Raw genomic sequence first — 25,357 nt, forward strand, 5'->3', positions numbered from 1 at the left:
GTTTTGCCTGAATGCATGTCTGTGCACTAGTGCATGCCTGGTACCCAGAGAGGTCAGAATAGGGAGCCTGATTACCCTGGAGTTGGAGCTACAGGAGGCTGTGAGCCACCACGTGGGTGCTGGGAACTGAACCTGGATCCTCTAGAAGAGCAGTCAGTGCTCTTAACCACTAAGCCCTCTTCCAGGCCCTGAAAAACAAAAAAAATTTTTATGTTAAACTGATAAATGAAAAAAAAAATGGCTAGCCTGAAACTGACACCACAGGACTTGATATAGTTGTATAAGGTATGTTTACATCTTCAGTAAAGGGTGATGAACTATTGTGTTCTCTCTGTCCCTATGCTTCCATATGCTTTATGTCATCTTTAGACTGCATATAATGTTTATACAATGTAAATGGTAGTTCTACTATATTGTTCAGGAAATGACAAGAGTACACGTGTTCAATACAGATACAATGCCCCCTCACCAAAATTTTGCTTTTTGTTTTTAAACAGGATCTCATGAGCTGGCTTCAACTCACCATTAGCTGAGGATGTCCCTGAATTTCTGCTTCTCCTTCCTCTGCCTCCCCAGGCTGGGAGTACAGGCATCTACCATTATGCTGTGGGGGATCAAACCCAGGGCTTTGTGCATGTCAGGTAAACACTCTACCAACTGAGCCAAATACTTTTGATCTTCAGGTAGCTAAACATGCTGACTGGGACCAGTGGACATGGAGGAAAAAGTATATTTAGAAACAAAATTGATATAATTATTTGTTGATAGTTGCTATTCATGAAGTATACTATAGTACTTAGAGGTCTCATTTATTTTTACATGGTGATTTACCAACACCATTACTCTGTCATTGAATAATGGAATTTTAGTGCGCATGCCATAGACATCAAAACACTGACCTAATAAGGTGTACGCAAAAGTTAATAGGAGGCAATTATGAATTTGAAACTATTTTGAGCTTATTGATATAATTATGGTAGGATTCATAATTTTATAATATCAGTAAAATATTTTAAATCTGTTTTGTAATACATATGCAAATTTTTAAAAAGTTTCAATAATTGTATTAGGCTGGGTATAGTGGTAGTGGTATATAATATCAGAACTCAGAGCAGAGGCAGGAGGAGGATCAAGAATTTAGGGCCATCCTCAGGAACACAGGGAATTTTGGATAGGGGTGGGAGAGATTACATGAGACTGTCTCAGAAAAAAAAAATTCTAAATGTTAGTTCAGACACTCAATCAAGTTAAGTTCTTAAAGTCACTGTATAATTTAATCAGCTTACAATATAAGAAATTAGTACAATGAAATGTAACAGTTTAAGCAGGTAAATGCTGAATATGGAAAACACACAAAAAAGGATACTTTTTCTATACTGCTTAAACACAATCCTTTGTGGTTCTAATGACAACTTTTCCCTAATAACTAGAACAAAGGACCAAATGACTTTAGAGTATGCTTGGGAGACAAGCAAATGGAAAATCATTTCTACATGAGCTCAGGGGTGTTACACAATCTGGGCTTGACTTCTCATAAGACAACTGAGGCCCCTTTCCTGTGCAGTGAACAACTTGCTATCTGCCTTGTAATGCAATACCATATTTTGGTAGATTTCAAACATTCACAATCCACAGGAGAAAACGCTCAACACTCCTACACCATTTGTTTAAGCCCACACTAGTGCAGCCTGTCAGCTGCACAGCTCGAAGCCGGCAATCAAGACAGTACTTTTCCACTAGAGGTGCTGGGGAGGGCAGGGGACTTTCAGCACTTTGGAACATTAGGGTCTAAAATAAGATCATTGCAAGGAGTTACTACAACACTCACACTGCCAGCACTGTCATGGCAACCACCAACTACCTAGGAGAATGCTCTTTTAACACTCAAAGTAATCTTCGGCCGGTTACTCATGGAAATATACCACATTTCCTTTCAGGCAGTGCGTTAAAGCAGTCAGCTGACTGAGCCTCTCTTGAGGTAAAGCTAAGCCTTCTGTATGTCACAGTTCCTACCTCGCAGATTCAGGCAATCAGTAGAAATGTATAATGACAATGTCATGAAAGTTAGAAACCACAGTAAAACATGAAGATCACCAGGGTTCAAATGCAATTTCAAGATGGGTCAGGGATTAAGTAACAATTTTTAATTATACTTTTAAGGCAAAATAATTTAGTAATATATACTGATGGCTAATATTTTATTGAATCTTTATTCAGATCATGTTGTATAATGGTGAAGAGTCTCCTCCTTAATTAGCTATGATGTCTTGGCCAAGTTATTTTTAACATACAAAATGATGATAATACCTATAACCATATGATATTGTAAAGACTGATTCATGACTCGTTAACTAAGTGAAAAGGACTAAAAACCAGGCGTGGCATTCAGAATGACCTTTTTTCCCCTCTACTCAAAAAACACACATTCTGTAGAAAATGATTGAAAGTATCTTGGTCCAACTCCATGCACATTTGAAATGACCAGGAGAGAACTGACTGCAATCTCTGCCTTTGTTCCCATTCAGCTGATCCATGAGAACGACAGAGGACAGAGCTCAGAAAAGCCACACACTAAGAGAAGGTGGGGACAAAACCTCTTCAACCCCTTCACCTCTTTTGGAAGATCAAGATAATCTTTGCTTACATGCTTTGTTCTAAATGATGTCAAGCTTTCTGGGCTGAGCCAACTGTATGGCAAGAGGCAAAGAGCTACCTGGAGGATTCCCACTGGGGTATGCAGAGTGAGGACACCTCAGCAGACTCAGGAAGTGCACAGCATCCAGCATCTGCAGCAGACAACTGTCTTTGAGTACCAGGCAGGAGGGTTCATCTGCCTACTCCTAAGTCAGCATGGGAACCGTCACCTGCTTTCCTATACTCTGTGTCCCTGAAGACAGAACTCAAAGCAAAATGTTTATAAGTGAAATTAACAGATAACACGATCTGAGCGGAATCCAGTTTCCAGGGAATTAAAACAGTATTTGTATAATCCTTAATTTTGGTTTCTAAAAATGCTACTTCCCCTAGGCAGAAAACCTGCAAAGTAGGTAAAAAGCAAAACAAAACAAAAAACAAGAACAAAAAAATCCTTTCAGTTTCCTAGGGACTTAGGGGAACTAAGGGCATACTGTGTCTGAGGGATAAACTTCCCAAGGCCTTTCCCAGAACGAGGGTTCAAACAGACTGCTAAGAGCCAACACTCATTTCAGCGCTACACAGGCCCCACCACTGTGAGCAGAGGTCTAAGAAACTTAGACACAGGACTTGGATCAAGGTGTGGCTAACTCTACAGCCTATGGTCTTGACAGTGATCCTCTAATGCTGTCCCCAGGCCTAGAAGCACAGGCTTTGGCTACGCATTTCTCAATGAGCACTTGATCAGCTGCCTGCCATCCTTTCTGCTAGTGCCAGGATGGCCTCCGAGTGATACTGGAATACGGTGAGGTGTGGATGCTACTCCAGGATTTGCTATCAACTCCGGGCAAAGTCTAACGCTTACCAAGGGCCAGAACAATCCATGACAACAGAACATTAGCCTTAGGCAGGTAATGTATGAGATAGAATTTCACATTCAAAAGGCCCAGGAGTGCTGGCGCATGCATATCACGGGGATCCATGGAAATCAATTACATAAAAACTGAGTTGTCCACTCCTAAAGCCGTGGACTTCGACCCATTAGGCAGAAGATGGATTAAGTTAACCATCTCACCCTATCCGGAGCACTATTATGAGCCAGACCCACTTCTATATGCTTCCATTTTCATGTAATATCCACACCAGCAAGTAAATTCATGGGCATCAGCGTCGACGACATCATCATCATCATCATCATCATCATCATCATCATCAACCTAGTTCTGGAGATAAGCAGAAGCTCCAAGTGTTTATTCTTAACTCCTCTCTTCTAGAACCCACTTATAGCCAAAAATTCAGCAGGGAGACTAATGGTCCCATGGTTTCTCCTGTAGCAGTGGCTGGTTGTTGACAGGCAGCCTTTGTGCAAGCCCAGTGCACATAAGCCCAGGTTTGTAGATGATTTCAATGGCTGTCATAGCCAGAAGATGGCGCCGCCTGACAACCAGGGAGCCTGCAGGTGACTGACCTAGGCACTCTGCATATGTTACAGTTGTAGCTAGGTCTTCTTGTGGGACTCCTAACAGTGGGAAAGGGGGCTGTCTTTGACTCTGTTGCCAACTTTTGGGAACCTATTCCTCATACTGGGTCGCCTTGCTCAGTCTTAATAGATGGGGAGGTGCTTAGTCTTACTGCAACTTGATAGGCCGTGTTTTGTTGATATCCATGGGAGGCCTGCCTTTCCCTGAACAGAAACGGGGGAGTGCATAGGGCCTGGGGACAGGGGTGAAGGGGAGGGACTGGGAGGAGAGAAGGGAGGGGAAACTGAGGCCAGGATGTAAAATAAATTAATTGAAAAATACGATGGTGCCTCCAAGGGCTCCCCTTATCTTCCAGCTCTTTCATCTTTCTCCACTTTTCCCACCATGCTCTGGGAGCCTTACGGGGTATAAACGTCCTTTAGGGTGAGCACTCAACTGTCTGTCACTTACTGTCAGCACTTGAGCCCTGAGTTCCTGCACTCACCTCACTAACTCTGACCCCAACCTGCTTCTGCAGCTACCACAGCATGGTGCAGGATTCCATGTGCTTGGTGCCTTTGCCTTTCCATTTTCTAATCACATCACGAGGTACATAATAAAATGTCAGCTCTTAGATGAAGAAACTGAGGCCACAGAGGCTAACTGGTAAGCACATGGAGTGACCTTTAAACCATTCTGAAACAATTATTTAATCTTCAAGACTCAAAGTCAAATTATGGAGATTTAGGATGATACGTAGAAATTAGAATAACTCAGGAATAAGAATACAAGGTTGTATTTTGTTTTGTTTGTTTGAAGTAGAGGCCCACATATTAAAGGACAAAACCTATGCTTTTTCTTTCCTACATCAAAAAACACATAAACAACACTCTCTTTCTGGTGGCAAAGACATGAGGATCTATGGGAGTTTGAGGCAAACCTGGTCAATACAGCAAGTTCCAGGCCAGTTAAGTCTAAAAGCTACATTGTGAAACCTTGTCTCAAAAAAAAAAAAAAAAAAAAAAAAAAAACCAAAACAAAACAAAACAAAAAAAACAAAACAAAAACCCTCAAAACCTGCAAACATAGTGTTTGGTATATATTAGACACACAATAAATTTTGAATGAATTAAGAATAAAATATTTCAACAGGTTCAATGGTAAAATCTACACTGTCTCAATAAAATTTCAATTTTTTTTTCATACTTATAACACAAGATATGTTAAGTTTTATAATGTAACAGTTGATACATCTATCTTATTAGATAAAAAAAAAACATTTTAACTTGATGTGTAATCACTATCAAAACCCTGAGAACTGATGACTGAGGAATTTTTTTTCTGTGACAACTTACCTCCATATCTTATAAATCACTTCTGAGTTCTAAAAGGCTTCTCTTAAATATACCCTTCAGTACCACTGAAAACATCACTCTACTACTATTTTGGAAGGTTTGGTCTTTATCACATGATCGGAAGAATTTTTCACTGTGTTTAGGCTATGAATAGCATTTGAAAAATTACTCAGTTATAATTATAGACAGTGAACACCTGCCAATGTGCTGGAAAATTAAATCATGCAAAATTAAAAGACAAGTGTGTAATGCCTATCAAATGCTAAGCTATTGGCATAGTAAATGTGCACTTTTTGTAAACTAAAATCCTAATAAGACTATTGAATTTACACACAGAATTAAAAATTATCATAGCCACATGGTTTATTATTTTTAAAGGATAAATATTTATCAAGCCTGTCAGTTTAAACAGTTTTTAAGTGAAAATACTAAATGAATACTGCTCACTAAAACTTTATATTCATTATTGTATATATTTAAGGTTGAGTTGAGTACCATAAGTCATAAAATTTACATCACAAACTTTTGCTTCCCAACCTAATGACACTCAGTAAGTGACACAGACACCAACATGACAGGAACGGGCCGGAAAGAACAGCACAGGGTTAGTAGGAGAGGGAGGAGGACAAAAAGACGTAGGAGGTGAACATGACTGAAATATGTCTATGCATGAAAATAAACCCGTTATTATGTATAATTAACATATGATAATTGAAAAATAAAGTCAGGCCAGCTGGATGGCTCAGAAGGTAAAGGCATCTTGCCACCCAACCTGACAAGCTTAGTTTGATGTCCAGAACCCACAAGGAGGAACCAATTCACACAAGCTGTCCTGTGATCTCCATGTGCAAGCAGGGCACCACCCCCACAACAGAGAAATAAATGTACAAAAAAGTTTAAAGCATTATAAAATAAGTAAACTGTGTTTCCCTTCAGCATGGTTGAAAAGATGTGAGCCAGTGGTAGAGCACCTGTCTAGTATCGTCAATGCCCGGGGTTGGATTCCAGGAGAAAGGTGGCTAAGAACGTGTCTTAAAGAAATTTTAATAATTTATAATTTTAGAAAGACCTTCTTTAGCTTAACTTAAAATAAGGTTAAAATTTATGAGGCTGAGAGATGGCTCAGTGGTTACGAGCTCTTGTAGAGGACCCATGTTTTGTTCCCAGACACACAGGATGGTTGACCAACCATAACTTCAGTTCCAAGGGTGCAATATTTTTTTTGTTGTTTTGTTTTGTTTTGTTTGGAGCTGAAGATCAAACCCAGGGCCTTGTGCTTGCTAGGCAAGCGCTCTACCACTGAGCTAAATCCCCAACCCAGGGTGCAATATTTTTAAAGTAAATAGTCATGAAAAAAATTACAATCTAAGAGGATGGGCAAATTCTCCCGCAGTTAAATTTCTCATGATTTTCCACTCCTATAAACTCACATTTGAAAGCATTCCACAAAGTAAGTGATACAGAGATGTTTAACGACAACAAAAGTCAACAGGAAAAGCCTAGTAAATGATCCCATAGTCGTTCCTACAGAAAGTCCCAAAGTGTTTCCACTGAAAAAATTAAAAAAAAAAAAAAAAAGGATTAAAAAAAATACAAGTGTGTAAGACAGAACTCTCCTGAGTCCTTCTCTCTCATGTATTACTGTACAGACAAGTGTACGTCCACTGGACAGAACTCTCCTGAGTCTTCTCTCTGAGCATTACTGTACAGACAAGTGTACGTCCACTGGACAGAACTCGCCTGGGGTTCTTCTCTCTGAGCATTACTGTACAGACAAGTGTACGTCCACTGGACAGAACTCTCCTGGGGTTCTTCTCTCTGAGCATTACTGTACAGACAAGTGTACGTCCACTGACAGAACTCTCCTGAGTCTTCTCTCTGAGCATTACTGTACAGACAAGTGTACGTCCACTGGACAGAACTCTCCTGAGTCTTCTCTCTCATGTATTACTGTACAGACAAGTGTACGTCCACTGGACAGAACTCTCCTGAGTCTTCTCTCTCATGTATTACTGTACAGACAAGTGTATGTCCACTGGACAGAACTCTCCTGAGTCTTCTCTCTGAGCATTACTGTACAGACAAGTGTATGTCCACTGGACAGAACTCTCCTGAGTCTTCTCTCTGAGCATTACTGTACAGACAAGTGTATGTCCACTGGACAGAACTCTCCTGAGTCTTCTCTCTGAGCATTACTGTACAGACAAGTGTACGTCCACTGGACAGAACTCTCCTGAGTCTTCTCTCTGAGCATTACTGTACAGACAAGTGTATGTCCACTGGACAGAACTCGCCTGAGTCTTCTCTCTGAGCATTACTGTACAGACAAGTGTACGTCCACTGGACAGAACTCGCCTGAGTCTTCTCTCTGAGCATTACTGTACAGACAAGTGTACGTCCACTGGACAGAACTCGCCTGGGGTTCTTCTCTCTGAGCATTACTGTACAGACAAGTGTACGTCCACTGGACAGAACTCGCCTGAGTCTTCTCTCTGAGCATTACTGTACAGACAAGTGTACGTCCACTGGACAGAACTCGCCTGAGTCTTCTCTCTGAGCATTACTGTACAGACAAGTATACGTCCACTGGACAGAACTCTCCTGAGTCTTCTCTCTGAGCATTACTGTACAGACAAGTGTACGTCCACTGGACAGAACTCTCCTGAGTCTTCTCTCTGAGCATTACTGTACAGACAAGTGTACGTCCACTGGACAGAACTCGCCTGGGGTTCTTCTCTCTGAGCATTACTGTACAGACAAGTGTACGTCCACTGGACAGAACTCGCCTGGGGTTCTTCTCTCTGAGCATTACTGTACAGACAAGTGTACGTCCACTGGACAGAACTCTCCTGAGTCTTCTCTCTGAGCATTACTGTACAGACAAGTGTACGTCCACTGGACAGAACTCGCCTGGGGTTCTTCTCTCTGAGCATTACTGTACAGACAAGTGTACGTCCACTGGACAGAACTCGCCTGAGTCTTCTCTCTGAGCATTACTGTACAGACAAGTGTACGTCCACTGGACAGAACTCGCCTGGGGTTCTTCTCTCTGAGCATTACTGTACAGACAAGTGTACGTCCACTGGACAGAACTCGCCTGAGTCTTCTCTCTGAGCATTACTGTACAGACAAGTGTACGTCCACTGGACAGAACTCTCCTGAGTCTTCTCTCTGAGCATTACTGTACAGACAAGTGTACGTCCACTGACAGAACTCGCCTGGGGTTCTTCTCTCTGAGCATTACTGTACAGACAAGTGTACGTCCACTGGACAGAACTCGCCTGGGGTTCTTCTCTCTGAGCATTACTGTACAGACAAGTGTACGTCCACTGGACAGAACTCGCCTGGGTCTTCTCTCTGAGCATTACTGTACAGACAACTGTATGTCCACTGGACAGAACTCGCCTGAGTCTTCTCTCTGAGCATTACTGTACAGACAAGTGTACGTCCACTGGACAGAACTCGCCTGAGTCTTCTCTCTGAGCATTACTGTACAGACAAGTGTACGTCCACTGGACAGAACTCGCCTGGGGTTCTTCTCTCTGAGCATTACTGTACAGACAAGTGTACGTCCACTGGACAGAACTCGCCTGAGTCTTCTCTCTGAGCATTACTGTACAGACAAGTGTACGTCCACTGGACAGAACTCGCCTGAGTCTTCTCTCTGAGCATTACTGTACAGACAAGTGTACGTCCACTGGACAGAACTCTCCTGAGTCTTCTCTCTGAGCATTACTGTACAGACAAGTGTACGTCCACTGGACAGAACTCGCCTGAGTCTTCTCTCTGAGCATTACTGTACAGACAAGTGTACGTCCACTGGACAGAACTCGCCTGGGGTTCTTCTCTCTGAGCATTACTGTACAGACAAGTGTACGTCCACTGGACAGAACTCGCCTGAGTCTTCTCTCTGAGCATTACTGTACAGACAAGTGTACGTCCACTGGACAGAACTCTCCTGAGTCTTCTCTCTGAGCATTACTGTACAGACAAGTGTACGTCCACTGGACAGAACTCGCCTGGGGTTCTTCTCTCTGAGCATTACTGTACAGACAAGTGTACGTCCACTGGACAGAACTCGTCTGGGGTTCTTCTCTCTGAGCATTACTGTACAGACAAGTGTACGTCCACTGGACAGAACTCGCCTGGGTCTTCTCTCTGAGCATTACTGTACAGACAAGTGTATGTCCACTGGACAGAACTCGCCTGAGTCTTCTCTCTGAGCATTACTGTACAGACAAGTGTACGTCCACTGGACAGAACTCGCCTGAGTCTTCTCTCTGAGCATTACTGTACAGACAAGTGTACGTCCACTGGACAGAACTCGCCTGGGGTTCTTCTCTCTGAGCATTACTGTACAGACAAGTGTACGTCCACTGGACAGAACTCGCCTGAGTCTTCTCTCTGAGCATTACTGTACAGACAAGTGTACGTCCACTGGACAGAACTCGCCTGAGTCTTCTCTCTGAGCATTACTGTACAGACAAGTGTACGTCCACTGGACAGAACTCTCCTGAGTCTTCTCTCTGAGCATTACTGTACAGACAAGTGTACGTCCACTGGACAGAACTCTCCTGAGTCTTCTCTCTGAGCATTACTGTACAGACAAGTGTACGTCCACTGGACAGAACTCGCCTGGGGTTCTTCTCTCTGAGCATTACTGTACAGACAAGTGTACGTCCACTGGACAGAACTCGCCTGGGGTTCTTCTCTCTGAGCATTACTGTACAGACAAGTGTACGTCCACTGGACAGAACTCTCCTGAGTCTTCTCTCTGAGCATTACTGTACAGACAAGTGTACGTCCACTGGACAGAACTCGCCTGGGGTTCTTCTCTCTGAGCATTACTGTACAGACAAGTGTACGTCCACTGGACAGAACTCGCCTGAGTCTTCTCTCTGAGCATTACTGTACAGACAAGTGTACGTCCACTGGACAGAACTCGCCTGGGGTTCTTCTCTCTGAGCATTACTGTACAGACAAGTGTACGTCCACTGGACAGAACTCGCCTGAGTCTTCTCTCTGAGCATTACTGTACAGACAAGTGTACGTCCACTGGACAGAACTCTCCTGAGTCTTCTCTCTGAGCATTACTGTACAGACAAGTGTACGTCCACTGACAGAACTCGCCTGGGGTTCTTCTCTCTGAGCATTACTGTACAGACAAGTGTACGTCCACTGGACAGAACTCGCCTGGGGTTCTTCTCTCTGAGCATTACTGTACAGACAAGTGTACGTCCACTGGACAGAACTCTCCTGAGTCTTCTCTCTGAGCATTACTGTACAGACAAGTGTACGTCCACTGGACAGAACTCGCCTGGGGTTCTTCTCTCTGAGCATTACTGTACAGACAAGTGTACGTCCACTGGACAGAACTCGCCTGGGGTTCTTCTCTCTGAGCATTACTGTACAGACAAGTGTACGTCCACTGGACAGAACTCGCCTGGGTCTTCTCTCTGAGCATTACTGTACAGACAAGTGTACGTCCACTGGACAGAACTCGCCTGGGGTTCTTCTCTCTGAGCATTACTGTACAGACAAGTGTACGTCCACTGGACAGAACTCTCCTGAGTCTTCTCTCTGAGCATTACTGTACAGACAAGTGTACATCCACTGGACAGAACTCTCCTGAGTCTTCTCTCTGAGCATTACTGTACAGACAAGTGTACGTCCACTGGACAGAACTCGCCTGAGTCTTCTCTCTGAGCATTACTGTACAGACAAGTGTACGTCCACTGGACAGAACTCTCCTGAGTCTTCTCTCTGAGCATTACTGTACAGACAAGTGTACGTCCACTGGACAGAACTCTCCTGAGTCTTCTCTCTGAGCATTACTGTACAGACAAGTGTACGTCCACTGACAGAACTCGCCTGGGGTTCTTCTCTCTGAGCATTACTGTACAGACAAGTGTACGTCCACTGGACAGAACTCGCCTGGGGTTCTTCTCTCTGAGCATTACTGTACAGACAAGTGTACGTCCACTGGACAGAACTCGCCTGGGGTTCTTCTCTCTGAGCATTACTGTACAGACAAGTGTACGTCCACTGGACAGAACTCGCCTGGGGTTCTTCTCTCTGAGCATTACTGTACAGACAAGTGTACGTCCACTGGACAGAACTCTCCTGAGTCTTCTCTCTGAGCATTACTGTACAGACAAGTGTACGTCCACTGGACAGAACTCGCCTGGGGTTCTTCTCTCTGAGCATTACTGTACAGACAAGTGTACGTCCACTGGACAGAACTCGCCTGGGGTTCTTCTCTCTGAGCATTACAGTACAGACAAGTGTACGTCCACTGGACAGAACTCGCCTGGGGTTCTTCTCTCTGAGCATTACAGTACAGACAAGTGTACGTCCACTGGACAGAACTCGCCTGGGGTTCTTCTCTCTGAGCATTACAGTACAGACAAGTGTACGTCCACTGGACAGAACTCGCCTGGGGTTCTTCTCTCTGAGCATTACAGTACAGAGCACTCAGTCATTTCTTCAAGGTCACTTAAAGTCTTTCTCACTTCATGTAACAAATAAGAGTTAGAAAGCCTGGGTCAGAATCAATCCCATTTTCCATTGACCCCTATAAAAAGTCCATTTACCACAGTGGGGTGTGTGTGTGTGTGTGTGTGTGTGTGTGTGTGTGTGTGTGTGTGTGTGTGTGTGTGAGAGAGAGAGAGAGAGAAAACCTGGAAAGGACTAGGTTAAAGTTGGTGGCAAAGGGGGCTTACTGAGGATGTCCTCCAACAGCACCCTCACCTTTCATGCACTGTAAACTGTCCCCTCCCCAGGATACACTCGGACCTTTCACAGATTCTAAGACACCCCCATGTCTACGGGTCCTTCCAATCCTGCTAATTTCTACAACATAAATACTGCCTGTTTTTAAATACAGAAATTCCTTTAAATTATACATAACACTAAATAGTGCCCATCTTGTCAAAATTTTAGGCAATTAACAATTCTTTATTACATTCAAGATTCTACCAGAGAAAAGGTTTCAAGAAATCTTTAATTAGTTGTAGTAGGAATCTTAAAGAGTTCTTATTAATGAAACTCAAACCTGAGGCCAGTTATTGGGGTGAATGCTAGAAGATCAGAGAAGGAGAACAAGCCACAGCTATCTCACCTTGCTAGTTCTTCAGGTGATCCTGTTTCCTCAGGCTGGAAGCTTCTGAGTTCTCATCCCAATGGCTCTTAGCTGGACTGTGTTGCTCCAAAGCTTAACTAACTATGTGCTTTTTCCTCTAGTTCCTTGTCCTCACACCTTATATACTTTTCTCTTTCTGCCCACACTCCTTGGGATTAAAGGGGTGAGTTACCATGCTTAGCTGTTTCTAAAGTGGCCTTGAACTCCAGCTAGCTCTATCTCCCAAGTGCTGGGATTAAAGGCTTGTACCACCACCGCCCAACTTCTGCTATAGCTTACTCTTCCCATTTTCTAGCCACCATTTTTGGCTCTGTTCTAGTGGCTGTCTGTTCTCTGACCCCAGATATGTTTATTTCGGGGAACACACAATATTTCAGGGAACACAATACCCACCACAATTAGTCATGTTAATTATTAATTTATAACCTATTCAAGTAGTAAAAAAATTTTGCAAATCCTTATGGCCTGTCAAAAGAAGAGTAAATGTATGCTAAAGTAGAGTGCGGCATAGTTATTTTGTAATTCTTTGCATCATGAACCATCTGTACACATCAGCATATTAGGTCAAAAGTGTTGGTGATGAGAAAAAATTCTAATTAAGTTAAACTACCATTTCAAAGAAACTTCCATGATGTCATGAATAACCTGTGGCCTTGAACTGAACTTTAACACTCAACTGTTTAACATTCCATCTTCGAACAAAACAGCACATTCCGTTTACAAACAAAATAAATGTCTTACAATAGCATTTTTAAACATTTTTTTTTCATGGTAGAGGCCATTTGAAGCACTGTGACAAGAATAAAATATGAATATGAAATTTGAGAAATTTTAAAAAATGCATGCCTTTCATTTCAGCCTTTCTGAAGACACACGACAAAGGATGAGGACAGGGTGCGTTTATATTTTGTAAAGAGGTCACAACGGCAGATAACGAGGGCAGATAAATAGATGGGATTCATCCTGTAAGCAGGAGGAAAAGAGAAGATTGGGGGCTGATCGCAGCTCACTGGCACAGCATGTGCATGGCCCTGCACATCTGGTTCCATCAACAGAACCAGAAGAGGGAGGGAGGGAGGGAAGGATGGAAGGAGGGGGAGAGTTTGTTCTTTGTAGTTAGGCATGATGGCACACACCATTCATTCCAGCATTCCAGTATTCCAGAGCCTGATCTCCAAAAGTTCAAGGCCATCCTGGGATTCGTAGCAAGACCAAGTTTTTTGTTGCCTCTATTTGGCCTCAAACCATTCAGGTTCATTGAGGGGGAGAAATCCATGAGGTTCACTGAGGGGGAGAGATCCATGAGGTTCACTGAGGGGGAGAGATCCATGAGGTTCATTGAGGGGGGCAACCATGAGGTTCATTGAGGGGGGGGCAACCATGAGGTTCACTGATGGGGAGAGATCCATGAGGTTCACTGAGGGGGGGCAATCATGAGGTTCACTGAGGGGGAGAGATCCATGAGGTTCACTGAGGGGGAAGAGATCCATGAGGTTCACTGAGAGGGGGCAACCATGAGGTTCACTGAGGGGGAGAGATCCATGAGGTTCACTGAGGGGGGGCAACCATGAGGTTCACTGAGGGGGAGAGATCCATGAGGTTCACTGAGGGGGAGAGATCCATGAGGTTCTACCCAAAAAGCACTCAGAAGCTTGACAGAAAATAGTATTTTCCTCACAAGGATAGAAAGTGGTCAAGGACAGGAATGTAAGAAAGCAATGAATAAAGAAGTCAACCATGGAGCCTTCTGGGGAAAGAGACTGAGTTCTTAAGTGTCTAAAAAGATAAGAAAGGTGAATGCTTTTAATCTCAGCACTCAGGACACAGAGGCAGCCAATCTCTGAGTTCAAGGCCAATCTGGTCTACAAAGCAAGTTCCAGAACAGCCAGGGCCACACACAGAAGCCCTGTAACAACAAAAGACCAAATCTGCTTCTAGAATGTTCCTACTCTGCTATAAGTTATTATATTTTATAGTCCCCATATAAATTAATTAACTATACTTCTAATTAATAAAAATCCAAGTTATAAATAGACCAAATGATTTACTATCCAGTTATATATAGGCGTAGCGAATTAAAGGACACCTCTAACTGGACATGATAGTCTTCCATCTCCCTTCCTTCTCACCAGCATACAGTGCTGTCAAGTGTTAGGAGGTGCCTCCTGGTCCTTAAGGCCTGAATGCTTATTAATACAAACTAAAAGTAAAAATGCCCAACTTCCCCGCCAATGACTAGCTTATTAGAAAGGCACTTGTGGCCCACTCTAGACAAGGGAAACTGAGGGCAAGTCTGTGGCAAAGTCTCCAGGGGAAAAGCCTTTCTTCTCTGCAACAGACACATAGGAAGGTCGTGACTGCAGGTGGAAAGCAGGAATGCCAATGTGTCTACAGTTCATCAAAATTAAATTGTTCTGGAACTCTGTGTGTGTGTGTGTGTGTGTGTGTGTGTGTGTGTGTGTGTGTGTGTGTGTGCACTAAACAGACATCTGCTATATGTTACCCGGTTAGATACAATTCTGTCAGCCATCAAAGTGCATCACGGGCAATGCTTCAATGAAAGGAAGCCCTCCCTACCTCACTTAACAAAGTGTTTAATGACTTAGTCCAAATCTACCCCTTAAGCCAAATTATTTCCAGTGCTAATTACTAGCAAGTTTATGCATTTTTTCTCCTTTTTATAATCATTTGATCATATATGCACTTACATCTTTTACATTAATTTTATTTATAGGCATTACGACTACTTCAGTAGTGACTTGTACAATAAGTGGGCCTGAGTTAATTCCTCTGGTCCTTTGTTTAGAGAATTGAGTATTAAGAGGTGTAATGGGATATCTTTTAAATTCAGCAAAAATGAGAAAGGGGACCTGGGGAGAAGCAGGGGAAACATTTCCCTGCTCTTCCAATTCCAAGTACAGTGCTTGGTACACAGTAACCCTTGAAAATACATTGAATGGATTTTAATATATTGATAAGAAATCAACAAATTGAGAAGAGGTGTATAAAAAGATGTTGTCTACCAATATGCTCATTTTTTACAGGTTTAGTGGTCATTTGGAATTGAATCCATTGCCCTCCCTTGCTGACCAGCCCTCTGAGGTAGTGGAAGTAGTTAAAGGCCTGTAGGAGCAGCTTCGGGAATCTTATATGCAACTCCGCTTTGGCTGCGTGCGCATCATGGAGCGCTGATTCAAACGACTACTCGATTCCCATGTGAGACTGACACCAGACTGTGAACAATAAGGTGTGCAGTGAGGCCAGGGAGGGAAGTGGAAGTACACAATGCCAGGCACTAGGGCCATGTTAAGGCTATGCTCTACCATGATGGGTTGTAGACAGGAAAGTAACGCGGTCAGCTCTGCAGGGCAGATGGAGGGCTCTGCGGCTAAGTAGGTGGACAGAAAGCTGGGGTGGGGGGTAAGTCTGGAGAAGTGGAGAGAACTGCAATGGGAGGAGACAGAAACCCAGTGAGGAGCAACTTCCTTGTGGATGCCTCGGAAACAGTGTAACCTCACTCAGCAGTGTGAAAAACAACTACCTTTTCTCCTAAATGGCCCTTGCCAGTCTTGTGTCTCAGGAACGATTACATTCTGCACTAAGTAATTCAAATCACAAATTTTGCTTTTATTTTCTCACTATCATTCAAATTCATGTCTTTCCCATCTTCTACCACATCCCAGTCTGCTATTGTTTTTCCCACAGAACCACCTTGTAACTGACATGACACATCCCCTCCTGAGCCTGGAAACACATTCTCCATCTTGCTTCTGGAACGTTCCTTGCAACATTATCAATCATGTTACCATCTTCTTCAAAGCCTCAGTGGCTTCCCATTGTTCTGGGAAAATTCCTTACAACTGCCTACAGTTCCCCTGAGATCTAGATCCTGTCTGGCAACAATAAAAACCTCCACCATTACATCGTCCTTTTTATGAGATAGCACTGTGCCATGCTCTGCAGGCATTATTTCATTTTATTCTTACTGCAGCATCGTGAATAAACAACTATTAGCATCATCCCCATTTTGCAGATAAGGAAACTGAGTTGAACAGCAGTATGGAACTTATTCGTAGTTGTACAGATAATTAATATTATCAATAAGTACTGAAGCTATGTCTATCTAACTTCAGAGCATTTGCTCCTAAATTTCACACTCCGCTCAAAATGTGAACTTCAACCATCCTGAATCACCTTCAAGTCTTAGAACTCAGTTACTTGCTCTTGCCACGAGGCCTTCATAGAAACTATTTTCTAGGTCGGGGTCCCTACAATAACCTCACTGTATGGATAATTATTTATAAGAAAAGTGCACTGGTGTATGTCCATAATACTAGCATCTGGCAGACTGAGGCAGGAAGCCCTGTCTCAAAATGAATGAATGAATGAATGAATACTAAATCTGTCTTTGAGGGGTTTGCCTCAAGGAACTCTCCCCGTACTACATAAAATTAAATGCTCATTTACTTTTTTATGGCCTGTCTCCCTTCAGCAGAATATGCAAACTGTTGCCACTAGTCTCTAGACCTTACTACGGCATTCACTATTTCTTCCTCAAATGCATGCATGAGTGAATGCTCCATAAAATGGAGATTTCATCAGTGCAAACCGATGTGAGACAGAAAGAAGGCAAATACATGTATTTATCCTTTGGATATTTATTTAGTAGCTTCCAGGTCCCAGCCAATACTCTTGAGAACTTAGAGCCCTTCTGGGGAAGACATTCATATCAAGTGAGATTACAGAACAATATAAATCAAGTTCCTCTTATAATAATAGCAGCAATAAAGTATAATAGACGCAGGACAGAGGAAGAAATGTAAGTCTGGAGGAAGCCACTAGAGTACAGAACACCGAATCCTTTTGCAGAACAAACTAGGCTCTGAACAAATTCTATCTAGTCCACATGGTGCACTTGTGAACGAGGAGAGACGCACTCCCTGGACAGGATAGCACTTTGCATGCCATTCATTCCCACAGCTGTCTTCTCCCCCTGATTCTATAGATGTGAACATCCAACACTGGAAAGTCAAGGGACATGCCCAAGGTTACGGCAGCCCGTTAATAAGGCAGCATCTGGACCTAGTCAGACTCTAGTGCTCTTACTTACACTTATGACACAGCATTCCCCAGAGCCTGAGTACTTGATTTCCAATATGACTCTTAACAAAAGTCATTACCTGGTTTCCCACTCCACTAATGTAAATAAGCAGCAAGATGGAAGGCCAAAAAGACACCCAAGTGAAGTAGACTAGCAAGAAGGGGCAAACCCTAAATACTAATGAAAACTTAAAAACTAATGGGTCATGTAGTTCCATACAGTGCATAACAGTATTTGGTGTGCACAATTATGACTCCAATATTAAAAACATAACTATAGGGGCTATCCAGAGGTCTAAGAGAAGCAGCTTCTTATGCCTGAGGGATGGAATGTACATACATGGAAAATGAATTCCTTGCTGGTAAAATGAATTATAATAATTGACTCTACAGTGTTTGTAAAGACTATTTCAAGATCTTAGATTCTTAAGATTATCATTTTATCAATATGATTATTTTTCTTTTGCTTCATTTAAATTCAAGCCACTACAGAACACTGCCATATCCTAATCCGCAATCACTGAGCATTCTTCATATCTATAAACGTTTCTCCTGCTCCTTCAAATTCTAACACACCTTCTACTAAAACAGGATAAGGTGACAGGAGAGAAAAATGGCAGGAAACAATAGTACTTGAAACCTTACTGCACTTACAATTTAAGTAGGTTTGCATGGGAAAAGACAAAAGAAACAATTTAGGGGACCAGAAACTAACTGAACAGCAATGTGTTTCTATCAAATGCCTTACCTGGGTCCAACCTTTCTTTCTTCCTTTTTCAGGCAGGGTCTTGCAACGTAGCCAGCCATGTTCTGACCTGGTACTCATTACATATCCAGGCTGGTCTTGAACTCCTGGCAGTATTATTTCTGCCTCAACCTCCTGAGAGTACTGAGCACAAGCTACTACACACCTAACTTTGGGTCCAACTTTTCAACCTGAACATGTTAACTTCTTTATGACTTACGCTGGTTCTTATTATTATTTTCTAGTTCTGCTTTAGGGTGCATTTAGAAAATGAAGTCCTGCCTTTGTTGTGAAGAGGCAGAGAAAATTATTCCACCATCTGCCAGCTACCTTGAACAAATAGGAAACATTTAATATCAATTTCTCCCTTTCGAGGCTTTCAATGAGAAACTTCCCACACAGAACACTGTAACAATGTGAAAACACACTGGCTACACTTGGCAACAAAAAGAAATATAAAGACTTGACTTACAATTAATTATACCTTTCATAGATACTATTTTCCACCAGCAATGCCATTTCTACCTAAAATGCCATAAAAAACAACGCTTGTTTATCTCTTTGAAAACCGTTTTTAGTTTACACTGCTCATTTGGGGCCCAATATTCAATGCTTTGCCTAGTGAAGTCATATTAAGAGCTCACACAATAACCCATTACCCGTTGGAAGCAAAAGCGATGTGAGTAACTGCAAGTCCAATCTCACTGCCTAGTTATTCTAATAATGCTCTTACCTCGACGCTCTTCAGAATGAACCCACTTCTCTCTCTCACGTCTTTAAAGGGACACCTCTTAGAAAGCATAAGCAGATGGGCAAGAAGCTTATTCATCCCATCCAAAGAAACAGCATTTGAAAGGCCGTCTGAAGGTCGATAAAGCGGCTCTTTGACTGAACGAAGGTATTCGGTTTTCCTCAAAATGATTTGCCTGATGTTTTCCAGCGCTGTCTCTCTGATCGTCGAATCTCTGCTGCACAGTCCATCCCATCTCACTTCATTCTCTCCTTCAGCCATGACAATCGGGAGCTTTTCTTCTGCAGGCTTCAGTTGCCTTTCAGCATTCCCCCAAAGCAGTCAGGAATAAAGTCAGAGAAATCCAGTCGTCAGGAAAACAAGCGTCTGGGTGGCATTGGGAACCACACGTGCCTTTTAAGTTGATGCTTTCAAATCGATCCACAAGGCGGATCGCCCTTGCACCCTCTCCTACACGGAGGGGCAGTCTTCTGGACAGCGATTGAAAAACAACAAAGTTGGAAAGTTGCAACCTTACAGAGCCGACTAGCTGGACAGGGAGTCTCGGGGAAGTGTTCTCTGTGTCGCAGGGTCAGCGGATATCCTCACGTTGTGGAGCTGTCAAATCCGTGCTTGGCCCCACCAGGCTGGTAACAGTAGAAGGCTCTCCAGCCATTCGGGGCTTTTTTGTCTGTGCAGCGGCCGGTTCTCCAGAGCGTCCCCACCCCGCCCCTCCTCCGACACCAGTCTCCGCCCCCCTCGGCTCCTCCTAGCGCCTCGGCGGGGCAGCGGGCGGGCGCCGGCGGGCTTGGAAGCAGACCCTCACCCCTGGCTGCTGGGCCCCGAGGCTCCGCCGCTCCGGGGGCCGCAGCGTCCACCAGTCCCTGTGTCAGCGGCGACGGAGGGCAGCGTCCCCGCCCCTGCCGCCTCCTGTCCCCCGGGATCCACCGCTGCTGCTCCTACCCCTCCGTCCTCGGCCACCGCCGCCACGCCGGAGGGCACCCCGCGACCCCCAGCCGTCCTGGAGCACCCGGCCGCGCGGCTCCAGCCCAGGGCCCGAGGCGCAGAGCCCGCCCCTTCGCCCAGCCCCTTCGGTGGGGCTCGGCCCAGAGGGCGGGAGCAGGGAGGGGAGACGGGGTCCTCACCCCCAGCCCCTCCCCTGTCCCCGCCCGGGACCTCCGGGAGCCGCCCCGGCCCCAGGCCTGCCTCTCCGCCCAGGCACACGGGACCCGCCGAGGCAGCCATTGGGAAGAGCCCCGCCCTCGGGCAGAGCACCTCCGGACCCCGAGTCCACCGCGCGCCGCCAAGCCATGCCGGCGGCTGCGCGTGCGCGAGGCCGGGCGGGGCGCATGCGCCCTCCGCGGCGATTTCCGTTCCTGACGTTTGGTGGCGCTGGCGTGAAGAAGGGGGAAGGAAAAGTCAGGAGTACAAATGTCCCGAGGTATTTAGCGCGCGAGAGAAACACACAACAAACAAAAGGGCCCGCTGGTATCCCTAATAGAATGGGATATAGTTGACGATTAACCTAAAAACATTGTGACAGCCAGACCCCAGATTCAGTAGGCAGGACGTCTTTGCTTTGGCTTTTGGGAAATGTAGTTGTCATGCTACCGACGCCGTCTGTTTGCGACAGAAACTACAACTCCCAGATGCCACCGCAACACTTCTGGTTGCTGCGGGCGAGCCAACGGTTCTGGTTAACTGGGAACGTCCATCTGGTAAGCTTGGTTAGGCTTGGCTGTGACTTGTTCATTGAAAGTGTTTTTCCTAACTCTGCTTCCTCTAAACTTTTGGAGCCGAAGCCATCCATCTGGGGTTGCTGCCTTTCAGTCCAGGGCCTTTCTTTCCCCAGTGGCTTACGGGGAGAGAAGTGCGGGTGCCCAACACATTTTGGTGGGTGACTAAGGCAAGGAATTGGCGATCACGGTCTGGAAGGTCGAGGAGGCTCCACGCTGCTGCTCCGGCTGGCCTCTGTCATGTGAGTCAGTGCTGGATGGATTAGGAATCCCCGTGAGGTGCAATGCACCTTTCTTTGCTCTTGTACAAATCTGTTTTGTGCTCTGCTTCCTCAGTCAAATAGAATCCGAGGGAGAGCTCAGCAATCCGTTTCGTGTGAGACTGAAAAGAATTTCCAGTATTCTTAGGTTTGAATCTAACAAGCTTTGAAAAGTTCTGTATGAAAAGCCTATAAACACCTCCCAAATTTATTATCTTCGAGTGTTCAGTTGTTTCTCCAAAGATGTTTTGAAGTCATTATACTTGAGAAAACGCAGGTTTGGAAGGTTTTTTTTTATTAGCCTGGTAATCGGATTAGATTTTAATCCTTTGCTTTGCAGAGTAAATTTAGTCATAAAATAATAACCAGGGACTAGAGAGAGATGGCTCAGCAGTTAACACTTGTCCTTACAGAGGACCTGGGTTCGATTCTCAGCCCCCACGTGGCATCTCACAACCATCCGTAACTCCAATTCCAGAGGACCTGATGCCTTCTGACCTCAGCAGACATCAGTCATACACGAGGTGCACAGGCATGTATGCATACAAACTGTACAATCATACATAAATCAAAAACCATAATGAAAACTAACTGGGCCTTGAATATGTACAACAGTAAACAAAGATACACCCTCATCTTGTTAGAGAACTAATGTGTAAATATTCAGTTGTAATACTATTTAGTGTTGTGGTGGCTAGAGGGACATTCAGCACAGTCTTGGAAGTCTTCATCCCAAGGAAGACAAAGACAGAAAGACCAGCACTGGGGCTTCAGCCTCCTGTGCAATAGGACACCACTGAGCACAGTGTCCCCTGCTGTCATGGATCTCGTGTTCTAACAAGTGGCAGTAAGTAAGTGAGGTCGAATACACCGCATGGGAAATGATGGCAGCCAGCTGGGAAGGAGTGAAGAGTGCTTGGTTGTGGGGAAAGGTTCCTTTTTCTGTCCGAGGAGGATTGTTGCTGGATCATACAAGCTGGTTGCCTGCCGTCTCTGGACAGTTGTGAGATCAGCCATATTTAAAGGCCCGTGGTATTGAGAGGCTAGAGGGACCTGTTAGCCTCAAAGTTTGAAGGGGCTTTAAGGTATAAAGGGCTTTACTAGGGGGTGGGAGGGGAGGGCACAGACAGTGGGCAGAAAGAGAGCATTGGAGGGCTGAGTTTTCTATGGACTTAATTTTCTAAACCACCTTCATATTAGCTCATCTAAGAACCTTTTGTTCTCGAGGTGGTGGTGGCTGCGGTGGCGGTGGCGGTGGCGGTGGCGGTGGCGGCGAACGCCTTTAATCCCACCCAGCACTCAGGAGGCAGAGATAGGAGGATCTCTGTGAGTTCAAGGCCAGCCTGGTCTACAGATCGAGATCCAGGACAGGCACCAAAACTACACAGAGAAACCCTGTCTCAAAAAACAAACAAAAGAACCTTTTGTTATTCTCCAGAACGCCACAATTGGCCCTCTGGGGCCATGTTTTTTTCCTTTTTGGGGTGGTGTTTTTTGTTTGGTTTGGTTTGTTTTCTGTGTTTCTTTTGTTTTCAGGCTTTTCCAGATACTTTTCTGCAAGTTAATGTATATGCTTTGTGGTAGTTGATGAAACAACAGATACTACTATTTGTAGAAGAAATAAGAACTACTGAAGACACTAGCTGTTGTGAGTTCTAAAGATCATCCAGTCGTTAGCATCATCATGTCTGGGTGGGGCTTACTTCAGTCTAAGCACTAAGGAGGGATGGAGGGAAGGGCAGAGGAGCTGTGGAAGGACTGGGTCAGGAACTGGGTTACAGAACTCACTGAAAAGAAGACCTTAGAAACTGCACTGAGTGATGTACATCTGTCATCCTTCGCTGGGGAGGTGAAGGCAGGAGTTTGAAGGCAGCCTGGGTGACATGCTGAGACCTTGTTTCACAGGAAACAGAACAGTAAAACAAAAGGAAGGAATTGCCACTTGCTGTCATGGAAAAGTGCACATTTGTGCATGGGAGAGGGCAGAGGTCAGGAGCTTGGCCACTTGCCTTGGGATATGGAAGAGAAATGTGCAAGAGTTGACTGTAAATACAGTTTGAGGTTTCGACATAACGTTTTGATAATGGTTGCTGATTTCGACAAAGGAGGAACAAACACTCACTGCAGTTCAAACTATTTGAAGTTATCAGCGGGTGTGATTCTGAAGGAGCAGCCAGCTTAGAGAGGGAAACCCTCAATGTGTTGTCCTAGAAACAAAAATGAAGAGTTAGGAATGATTGTGTCAAATGTTCTAGGTCCAATGAAGCCAGGACTAATCGACCACTACATTTATCATTGAGGAGATTATTAAGCAGAGGATGTAGGAAGCCATTGCTTTGGACTTCAGCTGTTGTGCTGACTCACCCCTTACCCCCAGATTGGATCAAAAGAAAAAGAAACAATCAAAATGGCCACCCATGTTAATGTCCCACGTATCCAAACTGAAACTAGGTTGTTACCTGGCCTGAGAAGTCAGGAGAATGAGAGGGAGTGGAATTTCTCAAATTAGCCATTTAGCATGACAGGCTAAATGTTCCCTCTGCTTTGGTCCCCACATTCTTTCACCCTTCAAATAATAACATGAAGTAATCTGGAGTTAACTAGTTACTTCCTTTTGTTAGTCTCTCTGCCCGACCTTTGGCAAAAAGTCACTCTGAAAAGTCTGTTCTCCTTGTTTCTACTCTGTGTTTTAACCCCTCTAGCTATATAGTTACCTCTGTGCAGCCCATTGAAACTCTCAGCTTATTTTATGGAATGCTGTGTGCTCCATTCCAAAGTTGAACGCAAAAACAATGTAAAGTTTTTAAATTGTAACTTTGTTGTTTGAGGAGGTCATTGGCCATGCTGATAAGAGACTTGTTATTGTCATTGTTTTCTTTGTGCAGACTGCCTCATGTCTTTGACTCATCTTCCTTTGAAGATCTTTGCTCCAACTATTTCTTGCTCAAAGACATGCCCCTAATTAGAGAAACAAACACATAAATTTACTCTTCTTACTGCACGTATCTTTATTGGCTGATGTGTTGCAAATGCAGTTTTCCATTATGTTTTTTAATTTGATTGGCACCTGGCCAGGTAAAGGCCAAACACCTGAGAGCAGCAATAGTGTCTGGTTCTGCTCGGCCTGGTAAAGCTCAGTACATTGCCTGATTCCCAACACAGACTCAACAGATGCTTGATGTTGTTGTGTGCACTGACCCTCTTTGTTATCCCAGCACTCTAGAAGCTGATACAGGAGGATCGGGAGTTCAAGACCAGCTTGAGCTACTTATACTTAGCAAGACCTTATTTGAGGAGAGGAAAAGGTGAATAAGTATTGTACCAATGGATGAAAACACTCTCTCATGATACTTTGAAAAGTACTACATATTGTTTATGGAAAAAGCTAGGCAGTTGATGGGTGGAACAAAGTATAATGAAAGCATTTTAGAAAACTCTGTTTTTATGAGACATTTATTAAGACATCTGCAGAGCAAACAATTCTTAAACTGTGATTCAGTGGAACCAACTTCATAAAAACACAAGACCAAGTGCATCCACAGATCTCAACTACAAGATCACTTCTTCGTCCATTCTTCTCTTTCCTAACAGCCTCTTTCTGACGTAGTTCATAGTAGAATTGCTCCTCCTCAGCTACTCCATCCGCTTGCTGCTTCTTGCACGTTCTCATCCTTGTCTACTCCAAAGTTTGCTGAGTTCTGCAGCACTGGGATACCATTTTAAAATTCCATCCAGCCACTGGCCTAACGCTGCAACAGCTGGCCTACCCAACGTTTTAACCCCAAGAAACACTCTTTTGTTTTCTTTTTAGGATGATTTTAATTAAAATAACGAGCCCCAGAGTCTCTGGGCAATGCTCTAAAATACAATAAAAACTAGCCCAAGTGTTGGTGCGCAGTGTTCCTTTAGTAAGAGCAAAGGCTCTGTGGTGGCCGTTCTCGGTTGTCAACTTGACTACATCTGGAATTAACTGAAACCCAGCAACTGGGCACACCGGCGAGGGATTTTTAGTTAATTGGATTATTTGATGTGGGAAGACACCCTAAATCTGGGGCACACCTTCTCATAGCAGCCTACATAAAAGATGAGGAAGAAGAAAGATGCTTCTGTTTTTCACCTGCTTGCCCTCATTCTCACTGGCAAGTTCATCTATGCTGCTGCTGAGGCGTTCCTTCACTGGCATTGCAGCCTGCTTC

At 44.2% G+C, this 25,357-nt stretch overlaps 2 protein-coding genes across 4 annotated transcripts in view; one reads left to right on the forward strand and one right to left on the reverse strand.

Moving 5' to 3' along the window:
• Sesn1 (sestrin 1) overlaps positions 1-20,057 on the reverse strand; it is a 104,988-nt gene extending 84,931 nt beyond the window's left edge. Inside the window, exon 1 of the mRNA XM_036168582.1 lies at positions 19,169-20,057. Coding sequence (XP_036024475.1) covers positions 19,169-19,447 — 279 coding nt within the window. The 5' untranslated portion in view covers positions 19,448-20,057. The remainder of the gene's footprint in view (positions 1-19,168) is intronic.
• A 450-nt stretch (positions 20,058-20,507) lies between these two features.
• The window catches only part of Cep57l1 (centrosomal protein 57 like 1), a 60,975-nt gene continuing 56,125 nt past the window's right edge, over positions 20,508-25,357 (forward strand). The window contains exon 1 of one of the 3 annotated variants that reach the window (XM_036168586.1): positions 20,508-20,606. Coding sequence is in view for 1 of the 3 variants with exons in the window: in XM_036168584.1 (XP_036024477.1) it covers positions 20,770-20,883 (114 nt within the window). In the remaining 2 variants the exon portion in view is untranslated. The other 2 variants (XM_036168584.1, XM_036168585.1) reach the window with 2 other exon arrangements.

This window comes from Onychomys torridus, chromosome 19 (genome assembly GCF_903995425.1).
Source record: "Onychomys torridus chromosome 19, mOncTor1.1, whole genome shotgun sequence".
Lineage (NCBI taxonomy): Eukaryota > Metazoa > Chordata > Mammalia > Rodentia > Cricetidae > Onychomys > Onychomys torridus.